Genomic DNA, 24,571 nt, shown 5'->3' on the forward strand with positions numbered 1-24,571 from the left:
GAACGATTTATTCCCTATAAAACTGTCCCATTAACCATTGTCATTGGGACTGAAAGGGAGGAGAAAAAATAAAAGTGTTGTCACCAGTACAGGAAAAGAAGAGAAATCTTCCAATTGGTGAAGTTTGACACTTCAAGCAGGTGTCCCATTTTGGTTGATGAATCCTCCAAACAAATAATAATTACATTGTACTTTCCGTAGCATCCTAAACAGTCTTCTAAATTTCTCCAGCTACTGGGGAAGACATCTCTGAGGCTCCCTATGTCAAACCTCTTAGTCGTGCCCCAGAGAGCTACTTGTCCCACTGTCATTCTTGACTTTGGTACACGCCATGATGATGGTAATGTGACTGCCAAGATGCCATGAGGTGGGCAAGGAAAGCCCGGTGGAGATCCCCAGAAAGAACCCACCCTCTCCACAAGGTGTCACTAAAGATCACTGCACTGAAATGTGCCACCATGCAATTGTAGGTGCAGCAGTCACACAAAATAAAATTTTAGGCTTGATATCTAGACATAGGGGGCACTTTAAAACAATGCATTGCTATGTTATGTTAAGTATGTTGCACTGCAAAATGCACATACCAATGCATGGCAGCATGTGTACAACAATTGGGTTAATTTTAAATAGCACCCGATAGTAATAAACCAGCAGTGTGAATAATTTTTTGATGCATTGGAATGAATGAATGAAATTGATGCATTGGAATTAAATTTAATGCAATGACGCATGAGCATTATTAAAAAAAGCACACAGCAGCCAAGTTATCACCTAGAGTTCTGCTTTAAGAACATTGGTAATTGCCCTTTTCTCTTTTTTTTTTACCCCCCAAAAAACTGCCCTCCTCATGTCCCCACAACCTGTCCTCTTGCTGCAAGTTTAAGTGCCGTTATACGGAATCTCTCTCTCGGCTGAACAGATTCATATGTATTCATATTCTTTTTTTATCCTGCGCTGCAATAAAAAAAAAATAAAAATATAACAACGAGTGTGAGAAATAACCTAGCCGCTCGGCCCCGGCCACAATGCGTCTCAGCGGCATCATTTCTCACCGGGTCAAGTAGAAAAATATTGTCTGTTACACGAGTGATATCGGAGAAACATAATGCTGAATCTGTTCGCAGCAAAATCACTCTCCAGAGGAGGAGACGCCGAATCTTCCTGCTGAAACATTCCTAGCGGTTTAGGCATTCATTTTTATGTCTCTCTACGACTCCCCTGTTGCCTAATCTCCCTGCTGAAATGGGCCGAGGCCAGGTGTCCCAGGTCAGTGGCCTCGGAGCCACAACTTTTTACGAGCTGCTTGCTTTATGACTTATTTAGCTGGGAAGGCCGTTTTCACGGGGGTACTTTATGCGACCTATCACGCGGCTGGATTTACCGCGCAGGTTTTTATCAATGCACAGCCCCACTCGCCGTTGAAGGGTCATAAAACTGAGGGAGGAATAATTTTTTTGGTGTCCTGAATTTCCACCATGCCTTGGGCCTAATAGAGCCTTGGTCTGATCTGTCTTTCCACGCGGAGTATTTCATTTTTTTTCCCGAGCTCGATCGTGAGATGGAGGAAAATGATTTGGCCATAGAAATTTTTATGAAATCGAAATAAACAGAAACCATTGTAATAACTTTTGTATGGTTATATTTTATGGCTCTGACAAAGGAATAAATAAAAGAGAGTGCCCGTAAATAAAATGGGCCACGATACAAAAATGTTAAAGGGTTTTTTCTCAGTTTAACTGTGAGTGACCGAGCAAAAACCCACTGACTTTGCTACAAATGAGAATGCATTTTTTTCTGAATGGACAGTACAACCTTGTCTAGACTCTCTGGACCTTTTCAACATTGGAGAACCCTTGAAATAACATTTAGGTCTTTAGGGAACCCTTTCTATAATTACTATATCCACAGCAGTGATGATCAGTGGGAGGAATTCCTCTTACATTGCTGGCCATTGGGAAGAATGTCACCTTTACAGATAGCCAAAAAGTTCATTGGTGTCTATTAAACTGACCTGAAAGGAACAAACTGTTCATTGCTCAAGGAACCCGTAGAAACCTCTGGAGGAACACTGGTTGAGAAACACTGCTCTGGACATTATTATGATGCCTCTACTATCAACTGCTTCTTTGGACCAACACCATTTGAAAACTACCCAAGAAGGGATGCGCATGCTCCAATTATCCCATTCATAGCACCAGTGTTGGGGAGCAAAGTTACCGGCATGCTATTAATCCCATTTATGAGAAGCTGGCTGCACACTCTCAGCTTAATTAAACCTAACCAGACAGCAAATAGTCCCTACGATTGGGCCGATTCTTGGGGGAAACATGTCAAAGACAGGACATGTTTGGAGCAATAATATTTTTTCAATGCTGAGATCATCAGAATGCGTCTGGCTTCTTTGGATGTGCAACTGCTTTTTTCAAAGCTAAAGTACGGGAAACTCTGTGGGTTCATCCCAACACTGCAAGAGTTAAACGCCAAGGCATAGAGAATAAGGGGATATGCTTTCACTTCCCCAGAAGCCAGTGCTTATCTCCACTGCTCGTTGTCCTGGGTTGTGGCCGGGGTCTTGATGACCTCAGATACAATGCAATGGACTGCTGGTCCTGCATTATAGTGAATGACATCAGAGAGCTCTGACTGGTTGGACTATGAGGAGGAGCAGATTTGGGGGACTGATCCTAGAGCACAGAGGAAGCCTATGGGAGTGACAAATAAGTTAGCATAATATTTTGTTCATCACCCACTGGACAAAATGAGCAGGTAACCTTGCCATAGCTGAGGGCAACCAGCTGCAAGGTTTTGTTTGCACAATCATTGCATGATGGTGATGCTGATCTCATGCAAACTCTGTGCAGCCATTTGGGGTCTACCTGCACTCTAGTGTGCATGGAACCGGGAGGGGGGTGTGGATTATGAATATGCAGTTTGTGTTGAATCGACCACTTGCAGTCTTCTTTGGAAGCTCATATGGAGAGGTGACAATGCTATCAGGAGATCCATACTGCAGGGCCAAATGAATCATATGTGGGTGAAGGACAGCTAAGCCAAAAGTGTAAATGAGGTCAGTGCACCAATGGGGAACAAGTGAACAACCTGATTAAACTGATTGGCATTTCCACCAACTGTCCCAGTTAATATGATGAAGGGGTCCCTGTGTGGCCCCAAAACACCATTGGTAGAAAAACCATTTAAGTACTTTAAAGGTTTTCACTTTTCATGGTGACCAGGCAGAAGCACAAATGGGAGACAGGGACTGAGCATTGCCACCCTATATCAGGACTTTATTAGAATGATCACGAAGGATTATTTTACGGAATTGTAGAAAAGTACAATATTATGTAAATCTTATTTAAGAATTTGGTGATCCGTTTTACACCTACAGGGCAGGGTCAGTCCACTCATTTCAGTACCTGTCTGCTGCTACTATTCTAATTATTGCATGTGGAGCAATAATCCTGGATTCCGGGATGCAGATGCCGAATGAATGCGCCTGATAACATTCCGATGTCGTCAGCACAACAAGTCAGATCGCATAAAAACAATAGGCAGGCCCTCCACCAGAACAAATGAGAGTAACCAGAGAGCAGGCCCCACACTGAGCCGTCGCTGCTTTACACTGGGCTCCACGCATCTTAATAGACTCATTTAGGCCGTGGTGTTGATAGCCTCCCGGTGTTCCCAACAGCCGTGTAATCTGCAGGAGCGTATGAATGCTGGTCCGGTCTAAATGAAAGAACCAGGAAACATTCATTTCTACATAATGTCCCGCTGTCACCTGCACCGCCATCGACCCGCTCGGGCAGGCGATTGTCATGTTTTCCCTATATCCGTAGGCGGCGGAATTGCCATAGATTCACTCTCTCTCCATTACTGTCAGGAAGCAGCTAATAAAATTCTAGAGATTGCCTGTCATTATGTGTTCATATAGATGTAGCGGGTGCGGGGGGTACATATACGACAACTTGTGGAGGGGACAGATGGGGAGCTTTCATAAATAGGAGTTTTCATTGTCTGAGCCTTGTGGGTCCTGAAAGTCACCTATTACTGGATCACTTATGGCTGAATAGCAATATAAATGTGGTGCCTTGGCATGCTTGTAGAGGTGTTCATGGGGCAGAAAACTGCTTAGAGAGCCATCCGCTACATACAGCAAACACGCACCGCTTGCCCTGTAGTCTTTTCTTGATTTATAATATTTCCATTACAGTTATTATTTTAGCATTCATCCCATGGCACCTTCTATAAAACCACACCATATGCTTGGTGGTGACAACATTTGAGGTGCATTCATTTAGTGTCGGGTGGCCCCCCTTACATTAAAGGATGGCCCCAATTATTCAACGCCAATTGCTTAAGCGGATCAAATAAAACATTATCAATCCCTCTTTCCTAAAAAAAAAGACTTTTTACTTATATTTTACTTTATACATGGTCCCATGGTCTGTTCTCCATTCTTCAAGGGCTAGAATACAGAAAGTCCTCCTACACCATCATATACAGCTTAGGCCCAGTGGTGGCCCATAGTCTTGAATGAGTTATGGTGTTTAGGATGGGGCACTATGAGGCTGCTGGACTCCCCATTTGTCTTCCTTCTTCATATTTAGGTAGGACTCCAGCAGTTCTTTAGTTTAATGTGCTACTAGAAACCTTTAAAGTCAATTGATATAGGGAATGCTGTGCTTGTCCAGGCAAAAGGGGGTACCTGGATGACCACAGCGGGCTCACTACTCCTACACTCCTTGGAAATAAAAAATCTCCCTATTTGGAGTACATGTCCTCTCAACTGAAGCTGAATTCAACTACTGGAATCGGGAGACATTCCCTATATCTGTTGATCCACGTTAGGTTTCATCCTCTTATTTTGTCTTCCTCTATCAATTTATAACTTATCTAGACCTCCATTGATGTTGATTGTGGAATTCTGCCCTTCTTTAAAAACCTTTCTAGAAGGGATATTTTCTTCAACAACCTTAATGAATCACCCCATGACACATGAGTCAGTGAGCCCCCCAACAATTATTGATATACATATATTGCTTTTATTCTTAATTGGGCATACTATCAATACCATAATGTAATGGTCTCTATTATCCTCTGAAGAAGCCCATATGGGCGAAACGCGTCGGGAAGAGACCCAACTTCTCTGTCCCTTTAATTCCTGATACACATTTGTAAAGACTTTGTTGAAGGGTACAGTGTATTTACCTCTGTTACTTGCATTTTTAGGGTTTTTATAAATGTGGTATATTTATAAAAAGTGATTTTTTTATTTCATACAATAGCTAAAAGTTTTTCTGTGCCGCAAGTAGCCTACTGTTCTGACCTTACATTTTGAACATTGAGAACATTGGTGGTTGTTGGTGAGTTGTGGTGTCCCCTCCATCCCAAAGATAATGATGCTACCAAAATTGTAATACTTTTGAAGGCGCACATCAATAAATGCGACCAATTATGCCTATATATAACGGGTAGACACGCTCAATTACATGCGCTTCAGTTACTCTTCTTCCCCGAGTCCGGATGTATTAATTATTGAATTCATAGTAACGGTACAAACTAGTTGTCTCGGGTCACACAATACTAATATGTGTGCTGCAAGATCCCCAGGGACAGTGCGCTGATCAGTAATGTATAATTAATTCATTTGTAATTATCCTCAGGGGTAAACTCATAATGATGCCGTCTCACTGAGGAAAATGTATCAACGAGCAAAACTCAAGCAAGTAAAACTAACACACAAAAAGTGTAAACTTTTGAAAAAAAAGTTTTGGATAGAATGGGTTTTTTTTATAAACCTGGGGGTAATTCAAAAATCTGTAGGAGAGCAAAAGGTGAGGGATAAGTGTCCAATAGGGGCATCTGTTACTGGGATAACTGTCTGCCCTACAATGGGAATTCCATTACCTACAGATTTATAAACCAATGAGAACATAAACGGAGGTGCTTGATTTTACTTCAAAAAATGAAAATTCTTTGACTTGGGAATAAACCTAGGGCACAAAATATTCCCACCACTGCTAACATTCAAAAGAGTAATCAACAGAAAAACCCACAAAATTAATGTGAATAAATACAGCCTTGGTGTAATATTTCTAAAACATTTATTTTAAAGGGAAAAAAAATTAAATTCACATGAGCTCAGCCTGTTCTTGTTTTTTTCCTTTCTACAGATAAAGTATTTTGTACATTTCTGTTGGTTATGATCGGACACTCCTAAATGATGTGCAATATTGTTGGGCACCAGTAAATGACTCACGTAAAGTGTGTAACACACCCAAATATCAGACAGCAAGAATTTGTTACACATTTTACATAGGGACACAGCACCATCTACTGGAGTGACTCAAAAATTTTTTTCTAATCACATTTTCTGTTCAAAATATCTTGGTTTATAATTGAGTATATACAAACAAGTGAAATGAATCTGCCTCCCTTGGAGATACAGGTAGCATATTGTGAGCTGCGGATATAGTAATTATAGAAGGGGTTCCCTGAAGACCTGAAAGTTTTTAAGGGCTCCTCCAGGTTATAAAGGTTGAAAACCCCTGATTTAGATCATGTATTCACCATGCTTCAAACAAGCTCTAATGAAAACTTATAATTTTTGCATATTCAGAGGAAACCAACAAGTTTACTACAATCATTCTCCGCTCACCAGACACATCACAATACATATCTAAGAAAATCTGTAATTACAAAGGCTTGCTAGCTCCATTCAAGTGACTTTGTCCAAGCTGAGATGATGCCATCAATCTGCTGCAAGCGACATAAAGAATTTCTTTAGTCACCCTTTCCTGGAGATCAGACTCCAATATTGCAATTTTGTTGCAAGTCACATGGTGTGAATCTGCAGCACTGGCTAAATTGCGCCAGCTATTTGGGAACACAGCCAAGCACCAGAATTTGCATGATTGAGTCATCTCTGAACCGCCAACTCAGTCCAGAAAGCAGATGATGACCCTGGATGATGTCTGAACAAAGATCGCTCCGACAATAAAGCAGATAAAGGCACTTATGTGTAAAATTGAATTGCAAAGACTTGTTTCTAAAATTGGATTGCAAAGGCTGTACATTCCCTGTAAATGTCATATTAAAATAGACTACAACACTGCACAAAAGTGTCACCAGCTGCCACCCACAGCCTTACTGAATAAATTAACGCAAAGTGCCAGAGCATCAACAGACCTCTAATGTTTAGCAAACATCGGCAACTAGCCACCAAGTGCGCCTTGCAGCCGTTCACGTGTTTGTAACAGCAAAATAAGCTAACCCAACCTTTGAGCTTCAACACAGATCTATCCTTCTATTAGAAGGTAGCAAATACACCCACGCATGGCATATCTTCACTGAAGTGAGATCGCTCATATGCTGTTTCTGATTTTTTTTATATAAATTTCTTATTATAGCCTAAAAAAGAATGATAAAACAAAGTTCACCTATACAGCTTTCATTTTAAAACTGTATCATAACACTGGCTGAAGCAGAAAGGTCCCAGCTGGAAACTGTCTCTATTGTTCTGCATTTGAAAAAAAAATGGGCCTTATTGTGTTCCATGACGGATGCGGGATTTGAATTACCTGCAGGCGGATTATACCTTCAATACAAGATCCAAGATCTAAAAACACAAAGTGAACCTGTCACCCGTTTTAGAAAATAGAAGCCATTTCTGAGGATCTTCCCATGAACATGAATTGTCTAAGTCAAGTGTCTTTCAACCGCGGTTTCGTGGAAAGAAAGTGTTCCTCCAAATGTTTTTGGGGGTTCCTTAAACAATGAGCAATTTATTCTTCTCAAGTCAGTTACCACTGACACCAATGATCTATTTGGATATCCATAAGGTTCACATTCTTCCTGATGGCCAACCATGTAAGAAGCTTTTCTCCCATAGACCACCAGGCTAATGTACCGTGAATTGAGCATATCATAACTATTGACACCAATTCCCCAAGACCCGAAAATGATTTCAAGGGTTCCCCAATGTTTAAAAGGTTGAGATAAGCTGGGTCTACCCTATGTATGGAAGGACCTAAGGAGCACTGACTAATCTGGAGTTGCAGGGAGTATAGGACAATCCAGTCCAGTCAATTGCTTTATCCACCAAGAGTCCTGAGTCATGAGATGGCAAGAACTTACAACCAGATTTAAACCCTAGCTGAATGACATTTAAAACACCGGATCTCATTAACTATTTTATTTTTATTATGTTTTTCACCTTTTTTCAATCCTCAGCTCTACTTATTCCTACAGTTGCTTTGCAAATACTTCCTATCTATATGCACTTTTACATGCGGTGGGTTGAAGGGGTTTCCTGATCATGGCAACAGACTATGCCAGCCTATCATGTATCAAAAGGTCCGCTTGTAGTCTCCATCAAAAGTGCATATGACAGTATTTGACAATGCAGAACAAATGGGAGGCAGGGACAGGTGTGGTCATCCATGTAACAGAATCACTGGGTGTTTTTTATGAAAATTACAAGGTAAAAGTCAGGAGGTGGGAAGGGTTAATATATCCCAATCGAGATTGGGGCTGCTCCAACACCCAATCTTACAAATTAGGAGATAGTGCCCTCTCCTTGTTTAATAGGTCCATTAGTGTTTGGTAGATATTAGCCACACCACCTAACAGTTCCTTTAATCTCTTGGGAACTCAAATAATAACATCCCTGTGCTGAATGTTCCTGGGTCTGTACACCGGTATGCCAGTGGTTGACGCACCTAATTGTGGGCCCCTGTGCAGAACTGATTTGCCCCACGTTACCACCATTACCATTTGGCTATTGTGAGGGCCCATGCCCGGTTAAGCAGAGTCTGGAGCCCTCATGCAGTGGCATGATTTGCACCTCTCTATGTCCTGCTGTCTCAATAAAATGCTAAATACGATGGGATTCCACCATTCTTGTGCCAATTTCCTGGGTTTGTAAACCTGCGCTTACCATTATGATGGAATTCCAACATTCTTGTGCCAATTTTCTGGGTACGTACACCTGCTGTGCCAATTATGATGGGATTCCACCATCCTTGTGCCAATTTCCTGGGTCTGTACACGTATTGTGCCCATTATGATGACTTTCCACCAACTCTGCTATCTTTCTTCTGAAATTTAGCCTGTCTGTAATGTTGATCATTTCTGATCCAGAAGTGGGCAGGTCAGCAGTTCCCAGAGCTGCAGAAGAGTTGTGGTTCCCCTGAACCACAGCTGAAACAATATTTCATGCACTTGAAGACTGGAAAGTGTTTAGGCAGCTTCGGGCTGCAAACTGAAATATGAATTGTCCGAAAAGATTTGGCTAGGATAATAGCCTCGGAAAACTGGAGTTTTAGGTATATGAAATGTTAGATTTGGATAGAAGCTATGGCTTCACAGGTGAGCATTGGCCATTCAAACTTATTTTTTTTAATTTTTGCAGCACAGTGTCTCTACTACTGAATAGAGAAATCCTCCTCCCTCCCTTTACTGTCCCCTCTACACCTATGCTGTTTGTGAGCAGTACAGCAAGTGTCACAATCACATCAACAGACAGAGCTTACTGCAAGTGGTTCACCTCTGGCTTTGCCCTCTCTTTCATTTCCCGCATTCGATCTCCCGCTGAGGACCTCAACTTTCACCCCTGAAACATCCTCAGAATATCTTCCATTGTAAGCACGCAAAGCTGGCGGAGAAAAGCTCTCAGTAGTCGTTTTTTGCTCGTCCACTGCTAACTCCCTTAGAGTTCCTTTTAACCTACTAGCCCCCCATGTGCCATCATCTAACCTCATTTCATCCTCGGTACAACTCCTGACTGATAAAGTAGATTGGATTCTCTAGGTGCTTTTTTTTTGTTTTCTAACCTACATACCTAAAAACTCATCCACTTTTTATATAAATTTATTCCATCGAATATAATGGACATTGCCTTCACACAACAGCAGTTTTTACATTCAGCACCATTTCACAATCAGGGAAGAAAAGAAACATGCAAAGCCCCTTTTGCCAAACAAAAAACCTTTTCCCTGCTTTTGGTGGCTTTTTTGTGCCATGCATTAATGGTCTGCTGGGGCCAATGAAACTCCAGCACAGGAGTTAAATCATCAGCGGCCATGGAGGATCACGGTAGTAAAAATGGCGGCTTTAGGCGATGCAGCAGTAACAAGTTCCTACGTTTGGCTTTGTTGGAGGCTGCCTACAATAAAGCAAGTGTGTGCCATATTCAGCACACATCAATGCTGTGTAATATATTGGCGATAATATTAATAATTAATAATAATAATAATAATAATCAGCGGTGCATACCAACACCAGATTGTTCAATTTTTAAAAAATATGAAGCAATTATTACTATATTATCTAAAAACTTGGCAAAACCATACAGTGGCAGTGCTCTGGTTTGGTATTGTGTTCCTGTGTTGCCACTTTTCACATGTGGCATTTTCAACATAAAATGCTCAAGAAATATTCTGTGTTGTCACCATCCGGAAACCCGCCCTGAGAAATGCCATGCAGCCAGGGCTGGAGTGCATGTAGACAGGAAAAAAAAAGCCACAAAAAGGTCAGCAGCATTGAGATTTAACAAAGGATTAAAATCCAGTAAAAACAAGCATTTTATTTACACAGTTATTATGATACACAGTGCAAACTAAATGTCATTTCAAATATCAATAATTAAATTTCTTTGCAAAATGCCATTTGTATAATTAATACACTACTGGTTCATTTACTTAAAATATCTTTATTTTAGCTTTCCCTCTGCAAACAGAAATCAGACTGAGGCTGGGAATGCTGATAGTACACTGAACAATGACATCTGCTGAACTTGTTTTAGACACTTAAGAGCTGCAGGAGATGGTGCATAGGGAGCGTGCTGGACAGGAAGAGAAATGGAGAAAAATATTTTTACTTCTCCATGCTCCTAAATATCAGGTGGAGGTTTAGAAATGGTTATCATTGGAGAGGGTGGCAGTAATATAATTCAGAGCTGAAGGTCACAGTGACAGAGTCTTCCTGGAACTAGCATCTTATTTGGTATACAGTGAATTTACGCAACGCCCAACTGAACTTTTAAGGTAAATTCTTTCTGGGTTTTATCAAAAAAAAAAAAAAAGATTAAAAGTATTGAAGTTTCCTTTAAGGAGGTAGCAACACAGCCTGATTAGAATAGCCTATGGACTGCCGGCATGCCCTAAAGAAGTACACCTGCTTTTTTTGAGGAGCAGTGGACTTAAACCTACTGTCTGGAGAGCTCTACCTATGACTTAGCAGGGAATGTCTTAGACTTCTGCATAGAGACCAGTGCTTCCAACACAGAAAAAGGCCCTTTTTTGCAGCATGTTTGCAGAGGATTGGCATTTCAGCTTAGGCTTAAGTGGACAGCAATGGCAGCAATGATCATGGAGCCCCTCCTGATATGCAGGTTTACAGACCGTTGGCTCTAACAGGGACAATCATGGAGCCACACTAGTTGACCGGGTCTCAGAACTCTTGCACCAGCAGGATGATAAAGGAGGCCCCCTAGATGTGCAGGCTCACAGACCTCCAGTTCTGGTAGTCCCATGCATGGACAGCCTCTAGATCAGTGTTTTACAACCACGGTTCCAAGGAACCTCAAAATTCCTAGAGAATTTGCTAGGGGCACCTTGAGCAATGAACATTTTGCATCTCTAAGATCAGATACCAATGACACCAATAGTTCTTTTGGCTATCTATAAATGTGACAATCTTCCCAATGACCAGCAATGTATTCTTCCTATTCACCATCATACTAATGTACTGTGAGCTGTGGATATATTAATTATTGAATGGGTTCCCTGAGGACCTGAAAGTTATTTCAAAGGTACCTCATGCTAAAAGGTCAAGATACACTGCTCTAGATGTTAAGGCTACCAAACCACTGGCTCTAGTAGGGACAATCTTGGAGCCCATCTTGATGTGAAGGCGCAAAGATATCTATCTCTGAAGGGATTATCATTGAGCCCCTCTAGATGTGCAGGCTCTCAAACCCTCAACTCTGGTAAATTCATCCATGAAGACCCCCTAGATATTTAAGCTCTTAAACCTCAGGTTTAGCAGGGACAATCATGGAGTCCCTCTAGTTGGCACTGGAAGAAGGATCATGGAGCCCCACTTGATTTGAAGGCTCACAGACCCCAGGCACTAGCAGGGAAAATTATGGGGCCCTTCTAGATGTGCAGGCTCTCTGGCACTGCTAGGGACAATCATGGACCTATACCATCTACAAGTATGGCGAGAATGTTTTTTCTCCATTATCTGCCTTTTTTTCTAACTCATTTTATCCCAGAGTTTTACTCCGTTAATCTGCTCAACCTCAATTTTTTCCCCAGTAAAGTTTAGGCGCCGGGAATGATTATTTTACGTCTGAAAGCCACTGATTGCACTTTCTCCAGGTATGAGTGGCGGCTTTAGAGTTAATCACAAAGATATATTTTCCTTTAACGTATCCTCCGCTGCTCATTATGTAGGAGTCTCGGGTCTATTTTTAGGAAGAGCAATTTGTATTGTAGAGCCCATGCTGGCATGGATTACGCCGTATATCTCTTCAGAGAACCCTTGTGGTTTGTACACTACGCACGGCTTTGCACGCAGAGATATAAATAAGAAAACTTACAGGCCACCTGGACCTCGGTCTGCCGCTGCAGTAAAGCTCCCAGCCGATTCCTCACAATACATCGGTAATGACCAGCGTGTGTCCTGTCCAGCGAAGTGATCATGTACCTGAAAATAAACAAAATGCCAATGAAAACAAATGTCATTTGAAAAGGCAAACGTTCTGTCATAGGCAGCTAAAAAAGTTGAACTTTCAGTAACTTTACCAGGCTGCAGGAATTCGTGACATTTTAAAATGTATCATTTTTACAAGAAGTTCCACTTTTTATTAATAATGGCCATACTTAGTTTCCAGTTGGCTGATTTTGCCTAGGCTGAAATTATGTCAGTTTTTTCTCCCCCCAGTAATCAGACTGCAACATTGTAACTTTGCAATTGAAAGGCTGCACCTTGGGCCAATCTGACATTTATAAGAAGAACTGGACCGGAACCAGGAACTACATGGCACTGTCATTTCGGAGCTAGCATCTAGGAAGTAAATAATGACCCTGAATTGTGATTTCAAAATGGGGGAACAATATAATCCCTGTGGAGGATAAAAAAAACACATGGGTGCAATAAACATGCTATGTTGAAAAGTTTTAATGCATTCCTGAAAATAAAGCAATGAATGGTTTACCATCCCACCACCCTGTGCTGCCAACTTTTTTGGGGATTGAAGAAACAAAGATCTTCTGTACCCAAAATTTTCCCAGGTGAGTCAAATGCTGGCATGCCCTGCTGTTTATTGGGGTATCTTCTGATGTAGTGGGGTGAAGGGCAGGAAAGAAGCCATTAGGGGAACAGGGGGTGCCAGTATCTGAAACTCCGGAAAGTGTCATATGCAGGGGATCATTGAGCGAAGGGGCCAATAGGCAGTGCTAATGGCCATGTGTGATCCTGAACCTCCATGATGGAAAGAGTGAAAATGGTGGGGGAGGGACAATCACACTGAATCAGGGGTTGGCAAAGTTTTTTGGCCACTAGGCCATTTATGGGGTGGGCGGGAGCACACTAGGTCAGACCTGCCCTATTGGCTCCGCCTGTCATCAGGGAACGCCCCCTGAAGTGAAATCCCTCTCCTCCGTATGCTGGCGGCAGAAGTATCAACGCCGGCCGCAGTAAATAGGGGAGCAACTGCAAGGGGGCAGCACCAGAGCTCCGGCAGCTCCAGCTCCGGTAGTTCCTAACGCCCCCTAGCCAATCCGCCGGGAACCCCTGGCTCCGGATTGGCCAGGGGGCGTTAGGCCGGAACGAACTACCGGTTATGCCGTATCTGGTCTAAAGGCCGGAGTTTGCAGGACCCTGGGCTAAATGATGCTAGATGTCCTCCAATGGATGTCCGCTCCTGTTCAAGCCTACAGAACAGCCCCTCTATCAAAGGTCATTTAGGACTGTAGAGGGCAGGGAAGAAGCCATGAGGCACAGCAGTAGTGTGCCAGTATCTGAAACTCATGAAAGTGTCATATGCAGAAGATCCTTAAGCAAGCTTTGTTCCGCAACCCAGATAAATCAGCTAGAACATATCCCAGAAAAAAAAGGTGGAAGGTAAAAAAAACCCTTTAAAGCCTAGTCCAACTGGGAAACAAAATCCTTTCTGATCTCGTGAGGCAATCGGATGTTCCCTGGATCAGTAGTATCTGGTATTATTACTTTAAAACTTCAATATCCAGTTATATTCTGTGCTTCTAGAAATCATCCAGCTTTTTCCTAAATCAACCTATAAAACATGCAGTTACGTAGAGGACAGGTAAATATTAATTGGGTTCGAGTCTCACCAATGTTTTTTTTATTATAGATGTTCAAAGGAGCAGCCGTACAAGTCCTATTTAGTAATTCTCCATATCAGGCTACTCATACAAAAAATAGACCCTTTGCCACAGTTCAGCACCACTTGCAGGTCTTGTTGTTCCCCTTTGTCCTAAATACAATAACATATGCACTGAAAATATTCAATACAGTCGCCCTTTTACCATTACGACACATCAAAAATTGAATAGATATAACATTTATCACTTTGCAGACCTGGACAGCCCTGTAAAATCTATTTATACCCATAATGCATCTTGGCAGCTCATTAACCTCTTGCCTATTGGCCTGACACATAACAATGGCGTTATATAAGTCTATGTTGGGGGGGCGGAGGTGAAGTTGGGGGGGTTGCGATACCCAGTAGCACGGTGGATAGATATAATTATTTAGGTTACATAAATCACCATGAAAATTCTAATTAGAGCAAATAAAATCCACTCAATGAGCAGAAAATACTTATCACCTGCTCCAGGCTTACGATAAGCTCATTGTGGGATCCAGAGAGACAAAATGGCTTCGCTGCCAATTTAAAACATAAGCATGGAAAAGGTTATACTGGGTGAAGAGGGCATTTGTGCTGTGCTCAGAGCAGAAGGGATTCAGCGTCTCTTTCTCTACTAATAAAGAAACTTCAGTAATGTATGTAGAGTAAAAGGAGGTGGATGCCTAATGTAATAGGGCAAAGAATCGGTAAAGTGCGGGAAACCGAGAGACATTATATTTCACGGCCTTGGATGCCTTGCACTGATGAAAGCTAAGGATAATTCTCTGATTGGGTAGTGATGAGCCCGGCGGCGCATTGCTGAACTAGTTAAAGGATTCTTTAACCTTTCTTAAAGTTGAAGTTTATTCTTGTTACATTTTTACATTACTTGTTCTTTTATTCTTACTCAGATGTGAAGATGTATCAGATGTGCTGCAGCTTCTAATGCACATTGTGAAAAGCCCTTTCCGTTATGTTCACTTAGTGATCCTACCAGTAATACATTTCCTACGCTACCCTAGGAGGAGGATGTTGGAGGTTGGGTTTTGTAGTTCACATAATATAAGTCATATTTACCTTTCAAAGAACTCTAAAGTCCCCTAAGCCCACTCTGTCATCCATGACATGCTCAGTTGCTTACTGGTCCAATAACTCGGAGAGTTGATTGATTGGCCAGCCATCAAAAATGATCTACTTAAGAATGTGGACTATTATTAGAAAACAGAGCATGGGGTATAGAGGCTGAGGGGTCATAAGGATCCCATTTACCAGTGTTCTTTGTGATGGCAATATGGTGTGGAAGTCCAACCAAATAAACCAAAGAATGAGAAGATTTTGGACAAATTGAAGGAAAATTGGGCAGAGTCAGAGAGGCCAAGAGAGTGTCTGGATAATAATGACATAATCACATGTCTATAAAGTCCAATGGAATAAGTTGACAACTGGCCACACAACCCCAAATCTGCAGTTCGATCATTGGAGGAGATAAATAAAGCCTGGTATAATTTGCTGCAGTGGAAAAAATGCTAACCCCCCAAAAATGTATCAACATTGGATTTTTAATTATTATCTATTGATTTTATTTATTGAGTTGGCTAGAGCCAATTCCTGTGAAAGTCTGGGGTCTTTTGCAAAGTGTTCTCCATGTTTAATTTGGGGACCGTTTATAAATTGAGATCATATTGCACTTTAACAGCCCCTATTCAAAAAACATAAAGCTTGCAAGGATTCCTAACTCAGCCCACTTTCCTAGTTGCAGTTTCACCCCCTCCATATTCCTATATTCTTAATACATTTCAGGTTTCAGCAGCAAGAATCAGTCTGGCTAGAAACTCAAGTGCGTAAATTTAATTTCAGCACAAGAGCCCTTGGTAAAGAAGCAGCACAGAAATATCAAATGTAAGAGGACTGTTCCTTTAACTTTAAAAAGTTACCCCACTGTACGACGCTAATCTGCATTTCTTGATTTTGCATCTTTCAAAGTGATATTTCCCGTCTTGCCTCCGGCTCTCCCGTCTCCTGCAAAACAAAGTCTCAGAAACGACCGTTTCAGCATCTCCCCCAGAATGCTCCGCTGCGCAAACAATGCCTGCTGTTGGCACTAGCCCTAATTGTATCAGGTGCCATCTGTTTTGTCGGCGGCGAGGGGGGCTCTCTTTGGCAAGGACAGAAGGATTGAGAGGTTCCAGCGGCCTGGGCTGCCCGCTTAAAAGTCTCACTTGTCATCTTTCCACAGCTGCGTTTCGCAGGAGGCCGCCGAGCCGCAAACATTGTGTCAGCCGTCGCTGCATCCTGAGAGGGGGGATGGGGGGAGATGCTGCTTTAATCTGTTTCTCCTTGGGATGGAAAAACTTAATTTCCTCCGGAAAGCGGGCAACTTTTATTGTTAAGGCCCAAGGGTGGCACCGGGGGGCCTGAGTGAGTTCAACTTTACGACGCGTCTCTCTGGAGGGGGGTCTGTATTATCCTTACATCGCTTTTCCTCAGATAATTGCCTGGCGTTACTGTATACATAAAAATAACACACGCTCCTACAAAGAACTGATTAAACAAAACAGCGCTGATGCATCAACGCGAATTAAAAATAACAAGGAAACAAAATGCTAATTAGAGGAACAATCTAAGCTTATTTTTTAATCGTTTTGATCATTAGATGCCATAGTTAACAATTTTTCTAGTATAAAGTTAAACATGGCTGGGAACGTCACCGCGCTGACTGATAGACGCGGTTTTCTAAAGTGGCGTTATTATTAGATGTTTACTTGTCATGTAAAGTGCAATAATGTTGTCACCCTCACAGGTATTATTACCTCTCAAAGAGATCACAGCTCCTGACAATGTCTTCTCTCCAATGTCTCTCCAATTATGGAGGCATCTTTGTTCAGACTTCATCCAGGGTCATCATTAAATTCCTGGGCTGAGGTGCCGGCTCACAATCATGTAAATCATGGTGCACTGGTTGGCACATTGTTCCCCAATGTCTGATATCAGGCCACTATTGCAGCTTCTCACCTTTGCTAGGTATAATGTTGCAGATCGATCACTGAGAGAGAGAATTGCTTCCTCCTGCCAGTGGCAGACTAAGCTCTCTTTCAGATTTGTGGTCTAAAAACTGCATAATTAGCTACTCCTGGGCGGCCCTCTATGTGCATGGAGAAATTTAGCCCCTTCCAGGCACATAGCAAACTGTTGCAATGCTTCCACGAGCGGCAAACTGCACTGCAAGTCCACACATTTGCATGCACTGGTCTTTTGTTGGCAGTGGAGGTGCGATTCTTCCCTAAGTGCATGACCAAAGCAGCATGGCACTTCTAGGAATCATGTGGTAACTGCAATGCCAACTTCATGCAAACGCTTGTACAAAGTGGGTCCCAACTGCTCCTACACAGTTGGGTGGAAGTGGTTGGAAGTGCGGTTGAGCATGTGGCACAATGGACATGGTTTACTTTAAGTCTGAAAGGGGCTTTAGAGTTGAGTGCACCGTTTGATGAATGCTTTGCCATGTGCTTGAGTGTGATGTGGTTTGCCGCACTACAAGAGATTATGGGCCATCTCCAGCCCTCTAGCAAGAGCTGTAAAGCAGAAGCAGCTCACTATGATTGGAACATGATGGGTGTTCAAAAGCTATATGAAGCCTTCAGGAACCATACTGAAAACCATTTCAATGCCAACACAAGGGAAAGCATAAAATAGTTCCCAGCTCGTTCCATATGGTTGAAAGTGTGGCTGGGAGCAAGTTGAGCGTGCCCCTGAAATCAGCCTAATGGCTTCATGTCAGCCTTCACAAAGTCATCAGAATGAAGCTTGAGGACAGATTCTTAGGACATGCCTTATACCACCAAAATCAAATAACTAACACATTGATCCAAATAGATTTAAGAGTTTGATTGGAACAAGAATGGAGCAATCAAAAACACGACCTCATTGATTTAAATGCACTAATTTAATAAAGCTCCCCAAGGCTGGAGAGAATACAATTTCATCATCCAGCAAACCTGGAATGGATCTGGTCCAGGATTCAAAACATTTGCTAACAAATAGCTAATGACTAGATAAAAGTGTATCTTCTCCAGCCTTGGGCCAAAGAATCAATGCCATGGGATTTGGTTTGTATATATAAAACCCTCAGACTTTTTGTTCTCTGTCTTGCTTCAATAACCAGTACCAATGCAGAATGTTCACCTTTAAAAATAAAGACACCATTCAGTGCCTCCATACTGAAACTCAGACAGCTTCCTTTTATATCTTTTGGTGGCTGCAATGGCAAAAATGTTGGTGTTTACGCTCATTGCAGCCACGGGGATCTGTTGCAGCATTCTTCATGAGGCTCTCAATGGGTAAAGTGAATGTAAATTCAAGAATAAAAATGTCATATTGCAGCTTACCATACTTAGATATGCTCATTCCAGAGTGCCTGAGAGAAGCCATTGCCTGATACAACCTGCCATTACTAACCCATCCAAAATATCAATTTTGGATGCGATGACCCTTTAACACATGGATGCGTTTTTGCACAAACGTTTGCCAATAGTAACACCTCTGAAAAAATAAGCAATGTCACTTTGATGTGACATCAATGAGAACCCAAACATCAAAAGCTCTTTATAAGTGTGCGATGGAAGTGCCTGAAGTCTGTTATCTCAGGTGAATTGATTCTTGTTTCTTGTTCCAACTCAGTGTAGACTTTTTTTAATCCACATGTGTTAACCCTTGTTTTGTTTAAATGGATGTGACCAAGATTTTGTGATTTATAGGTAATGTATAGAATATGGTTATTGTGCCTAAACAGTATAGCATAGCTAGAATTTGCCTCCGTACCTTTTCCTAGGTCTTTAAATTCTGGATTCTGAATCGGAAATCCACTGAAGTCAATAGAAAAAAATTGTAATGGTTCTGTTCACAAAAGTGTAATCACAGCAGCAAAATGCACCAAAATTACATATTAGAAGAGCACCAAATATTTACGTGGTGGGAAGGTGCCCTTTGTGCAGCTTGGAGGACAGCATGGGAAACTTACAAATTCTTCAATATACAGCTTTGTGGGGTCCCTTTTTTGTTACAATGGTAACACAAAGTGGGTGTGATAAATGAATGAGACCGTAATGTTAGAACATCCTATACTGGTTATTTGGTGTTATAGGGACAGGAAGATATGGAAAATCTCCCAGGTGAGCCCCTCACTACTTTATCTAAAATGAAAAGCCTAGTTGATGAGAATTGTATGGTTTGGAAAGACTACGGTAAATGAGCCACTTTTTACAACCATGGTAAGCAGAAAAGGAGAATGCACAACATGCCAAACCTTGATGCCTATGGGCTACATCGGAAGACCATGTTAGGGGTCTACTTCTGCAGGACAAGAACAGTAAATGGAGGCTGAAATGGCCACAGGATCTCCAAAACTGGAAAAATGATTCCAGTATTTTGATATATTTTAAAGCACAAAGATGGCGGACCAGTCACCAGAGCAGAAAGCACAAAAAGGAATGCACATATCAAAGATTAAGGTTAATGGGCTCCACTGCCAGAAGACCATGCTGGGGTCTACTGCTGCAAGCCAACAACTGAAAATGGAGGCTGAAATAGGCACATGATCTCCAAAACTAAAAAAAATATAACTTAGTTGTATGTAGAGTTCTTCTAAAGCACAGATATGGTGGACTAGTCGCCAGATCTGATTCCACCAGTACACCTTTGGGATATGGAATAATGGGAGATTCTTAGAAGTATGGTACAGTTGACAAATCTACAAATACTACAACTTAGAAAAGTTTATGGACTATGGAATGCAAGCTATTCCAAGCTGAGACTGTTTAAAACAATGGGAGGCCTGCTTCTGTATTAGAATATTGTTTCTAACAAATTGCTGGTGAGTGTATGTAAAGTTGAGTTACCCATCAACCGTGCAAAGACTACAATCTAGAAAAATAGGTCATGCAGGCTATGCTGCAACCACAGCAGCTAATCTAGCTTTATCCTGACACCGTTCTCCTTTTTGGGCTTCTGCGCTTTATTAGGGATGTTTAATAAGCTTATGGTTGCAGCCGGTAATCCTGGTATCTCCCCAGGCCAATAACACAGGCACTGCAGGCTCTGTATCCGTGACAGGCAGATAAAAACAAGTGCCCAAGCTTGGCAAGATCAACTCTCTCGCTGATAATTAACCCGGGTGTCCTCATGCCATGTGTGCACGGGAGGGTCCGTGTATGTAACTTGTCTGCAAAATATTCATTATTTTCAGCTCAAGACAAGCTTATTTCTTTGTCTGTTGGGGTGATGCCATTTAAATGAGAACATTGGGGGAAAAAATTAAACTAGAATAAATATGTATAGGAAAAGCTTTGTCTAACTTTTCTTCTTTTTACCAGTTTCAGTTAGATTTAGGCTGTAGTCATCTTTCTGGTTTTCTGCATCCTCTAACCATTACATGGGATGCAACCTAACCCATCAATTGGCCTGACACCAGTTACACAGAGCTTCATATTGCCATATGGTCTTATCTTCACCTCTGACCGAAGTGCTTTAAAGATAGTCTAGAATGGGCAGCTGCAAAAATCTAAATATTCTGGTGGTGAACCAATTTCTGCCAATATTTGATGAATGTCTACCTTATATATAGACCATTGTCAATAAAAAGTCTACCCCTTGACCCACTTATACTTGTGACAATTAGTTTCTTATCAGATATGACCCCATGTTAGCTCTGTCAAATGATGTTGGAGCTTACACAAGGTTGGTGACCTTTTCCATTATATGATAGTGTCTTGGCCTGGCCATTGTTTGTTCAGGTCCAAGCACTTCATCATGGGAGGGAACCACATGCTTCCCCATACCAGAAACACTGAAGCAGCTCCAAATAAAGGAGTAGGGGTGAAGAATGGTGATGTTGACTATGACTTGTTCCTTATCAGATACGACACCATTGTATCTCATTGTTAAATGGTGTCAAAGCTTACATAAGATTTGTGACCCCTCCACCATATGATAGTGTCAAGGTCTGGCCATTGACTGTTCAGGCCCAAGCCAGCATCATATGAAGAGGACACATGCTTCCCCATACCTGGACAGCTTCAAAGAAATAAAAGAGTGGGGAGGATGAAGAATGGTGATGATGACTTTACCTTGTTGCTTATCAAATATGACCCCATGTTAGCTCTGTGTTAAAGGGTGTTAGAGCATACACAAGTTTGGTGACCCTTCCTTCATATGATAGTGTCTTGGCCTTGACCATTGTTTGTTCAGGTCCAAGCACTTCATTGTGGGAGGAGACCACATGTTTCCCCATACCCGGAAGGACCAGGAATATTGAAGCTGTGTTGAATAAACATTAGAATGGGGGGTAAAAATGGTGATGTTAACTATAACTTATACGACCTTATGGTAACTTGGGGTTAAATGGTGTTGGAGCTTACACAAGGTTGGTGACCCCTCCATCATATGATATTGGCTGGGTCTGGCCATTGGCTGTACAGGCCCAAGCCAGCACCATTTGAAGAGGCCACATGGTTCACCATACCCAGAAAGACTAGGTACGTAAAATTTACTCTGAAGAAGCAACATAGTGTGTTGTGTATAAAGGCTTGCTAGTTATCCAAAGTGCATTCAATGGCAGAAATCTGACAGGTGGAAACAGAACATTTCAAGTATTTTGATTTTTTTTCTTCTGGAGTTCTACTTCAACTTTACCAGATCATGTAGCACTGGCTCACTCATTGATTCCCTACTCATTCCCCTCCCTATGCAAAGTATAAACGTTTTTCTTTTTTTTCCCATTTTTCTTGTCATCTCTTGATGATCCATTTCAGCGAGAAGTCTTATTAACACATACACCTTAGTATTGTGCCCTTTGATGAAGAGCCGGAGGGAGACCTGAACCAATCACGTGGAGCTACAATCTTCAAAAAAAAAAAAAGCCATGGAAGCCGAGGATGAAATTCAATCAAACGAAGGCACAAAGGGCCCAGAGCGGATACATAATGTGTGTGAAATTAGAGCTTGCAAACACGCACAGTGGCCTCTATAATTCTCTTTTGTGACTGTGTTGTGACTTTATATAGATTCTATTATTCACTATCCACATTTAAAGAAGAGCTACAGGACTTTAAGGGCTCTTTTTCCTGTATAGTCGATTCTGTTGCAAAATAAAAAACAGATTTTAGACCTGTACTAAGGGCTACAGATAATATAAATTCCCCCATATTTACATACAAATGTTTCAGAAAATGGTGCCGATGCTTGCTATTGCATTGTGAACTGAGGGCATCCAGGCAAATACAAGAGAGAATCAGAGTGCAGAAGGGTGAGTTTTGGCTATAATCACCTGCATTAATCTAAGTATTTCTCGGCATTGCAATATCTGGTAAACTGCATTGCCCAATCAGGTCAAAGTAATGCTGGGAGTCTGCTGACAGGTGCACAATTACAACCTCATTGGTCCTGCAATGTCTTTTTGGAGACCACACCATACTGCTTATTTTTAATGAAGAATATGTTCAATTTCCAGATACATTTCTTTAGCTTTTATTCGTTACTGCTTTCACATTTTACAAAAAATGAGAAATGTTCAGACAAAAGATTGTTCCTCTGATCACACAATAATATGAGTAACACCCTGATCATCTTCACTCACAAATATTCCATTACTGGGTGAACATCAGCAATGTAGCATGGAAGTGCCTGAAAGAGTCTCCTCTCGCCCCTTACTGTCTGTATTTCTCTAAAATTCTTGGCTGTTACTGGTTAACCCCAAAATTGATCAGTTCTGTATTTTTACATATTGGAGTTTGTACATTTATTATTTTTTATCAAGCCACTGAAATCCTACTCTGAAGCCAGTATGGAAAGACGTTGGAATGTGAAGTCATCAGGCATTCCCTGCAGGAGAAACATCCATCCCATTAATTTTATTCACTGGATAGCCCAACTGTTTTGGTGGATGATTTGTTTATGTATTGACAAAGAGCAGGATACAAAAACTAAGCAAGATCAAGACATAATAACTAGACATGAACAACCCAATATCTGAACATGTTAAAGATACAATAATCTTAACAAGGTTAGAAAAAAACAATAATTGAGCCGGATCAATACAGGATACCTAAGAAAAATCAATACACAATATTAGAGACTGACCATTTATAGTACTTTGACCATGCTGAAGACAAAATAACTTTAAAAGATTGGAGTAAAATCAGAGCGTAATAACAGAACAAAACCAGGGCATGATAATGGAGCAAAATCAGAGTATGATAATGGAGCAAAATCGGAGCATGATAACGGAGCAAAATCAGGGCACGAAAATGGAGCAAAATCATGGCACGGTAATCGAGCAAAATCAGGGCACGGTAATGGAGCAAAATCAGGGCACGGTAATGGAGCAAAATCAGGGCACGGTAATGGAGCAAAATCAGGGCACGGTAATGGAGCAAAATCAGGGCTCGGTAATCGAGCAAAATCAGGGCTCGGTAATGGAGCATAATTAGGGCACGATAATGGAGCAAAATCAGGGCATGGTAATAGAGCAAAATCAGAGCATGATAATATGATAATGCAGCAAAATCAGAACATGATAATAGGGCAAAATCAGGGCATGGTAATGGAGCAAAATCAGGGCACGATAATAAAGCTAAATCAGAGCATGATAATAGAGCAAAATCAGAGCTGACAAAAATCAGGATACAACAACTGAGCAAAATCAGCATAGGTTAACTGATCAAAATCAGGGCATGATAGTGAAGCAAGTTCAGAACAGGATAGCTGAGAAAGAGAAGGAAATGATAACTGAGCAAGATTAGGGCTTGATACCCAAAGGAAGATCAGGTCACCAAAACAGAGCAAGACCAGGGCATGATAACAAGATCAAGACACAATACCTAAACAGGATGAGAACACAATACCTGGGCAGGGTCACAACAGGATAACTGAGATCGGATCAAGTAAAATTAAGATATGACAACTAAGCAAGTTCAGGACACAAAACCTAACAAAGATCAAGACTTGATAACTTAACAAGATCAGGATGCAATAAATGAGATTAAGACTTGATAAAGAAGAACTGGACACAGAAACTGGTCTTGTTTTTTCGGATACAACAACTGAACAGTATTTAGGAATATGGTGACACGATAACTGAGCAAGAACAGGAAACAATACCAGAACATGATCAAGTTTTGGACACCATAGGCAACTTAA

General features: G+C 41.5%; 1 protein-coding gene across 2 annotated transcripts in view; it reads right to left on the reverse strand.

The window, feature by feature from the left end:
- Positions 1-24,571, reverse strand: part of SDK2 (sidekick cell adhesion molecule 2) — a 388,895-nt gene that overhangs the window by 110,315 nt on the left and 254,009 nt on the right. For both annotated transcript variants that reach the window (XM_072403472.1, XM_072403471.1), the window contains exon 3: positions 12,608-12,714. In XM_072403472.1, coding sequence (XP_072259573.1) covers positions 12,608-12,714 — 107 coding nt within the window. The remainder of the gene's footprint in view (positions 1-12,607; positions 12,715-24,571) is intronic.

Source organism: Pyxicephalus adspersus, chromosome 3, assembly GCF_032062135.1.
Source record: "Pyxicephalus adspersus chromosome 3, UCB_Pads_2.0, whole genome shotgun sequence".
NCBI lineage: Eukaryota > Metazoa > Chordata > Amphibia > Anura > Pyxicephalidae > Pyxicephalus > Pyxicephalus adspersus.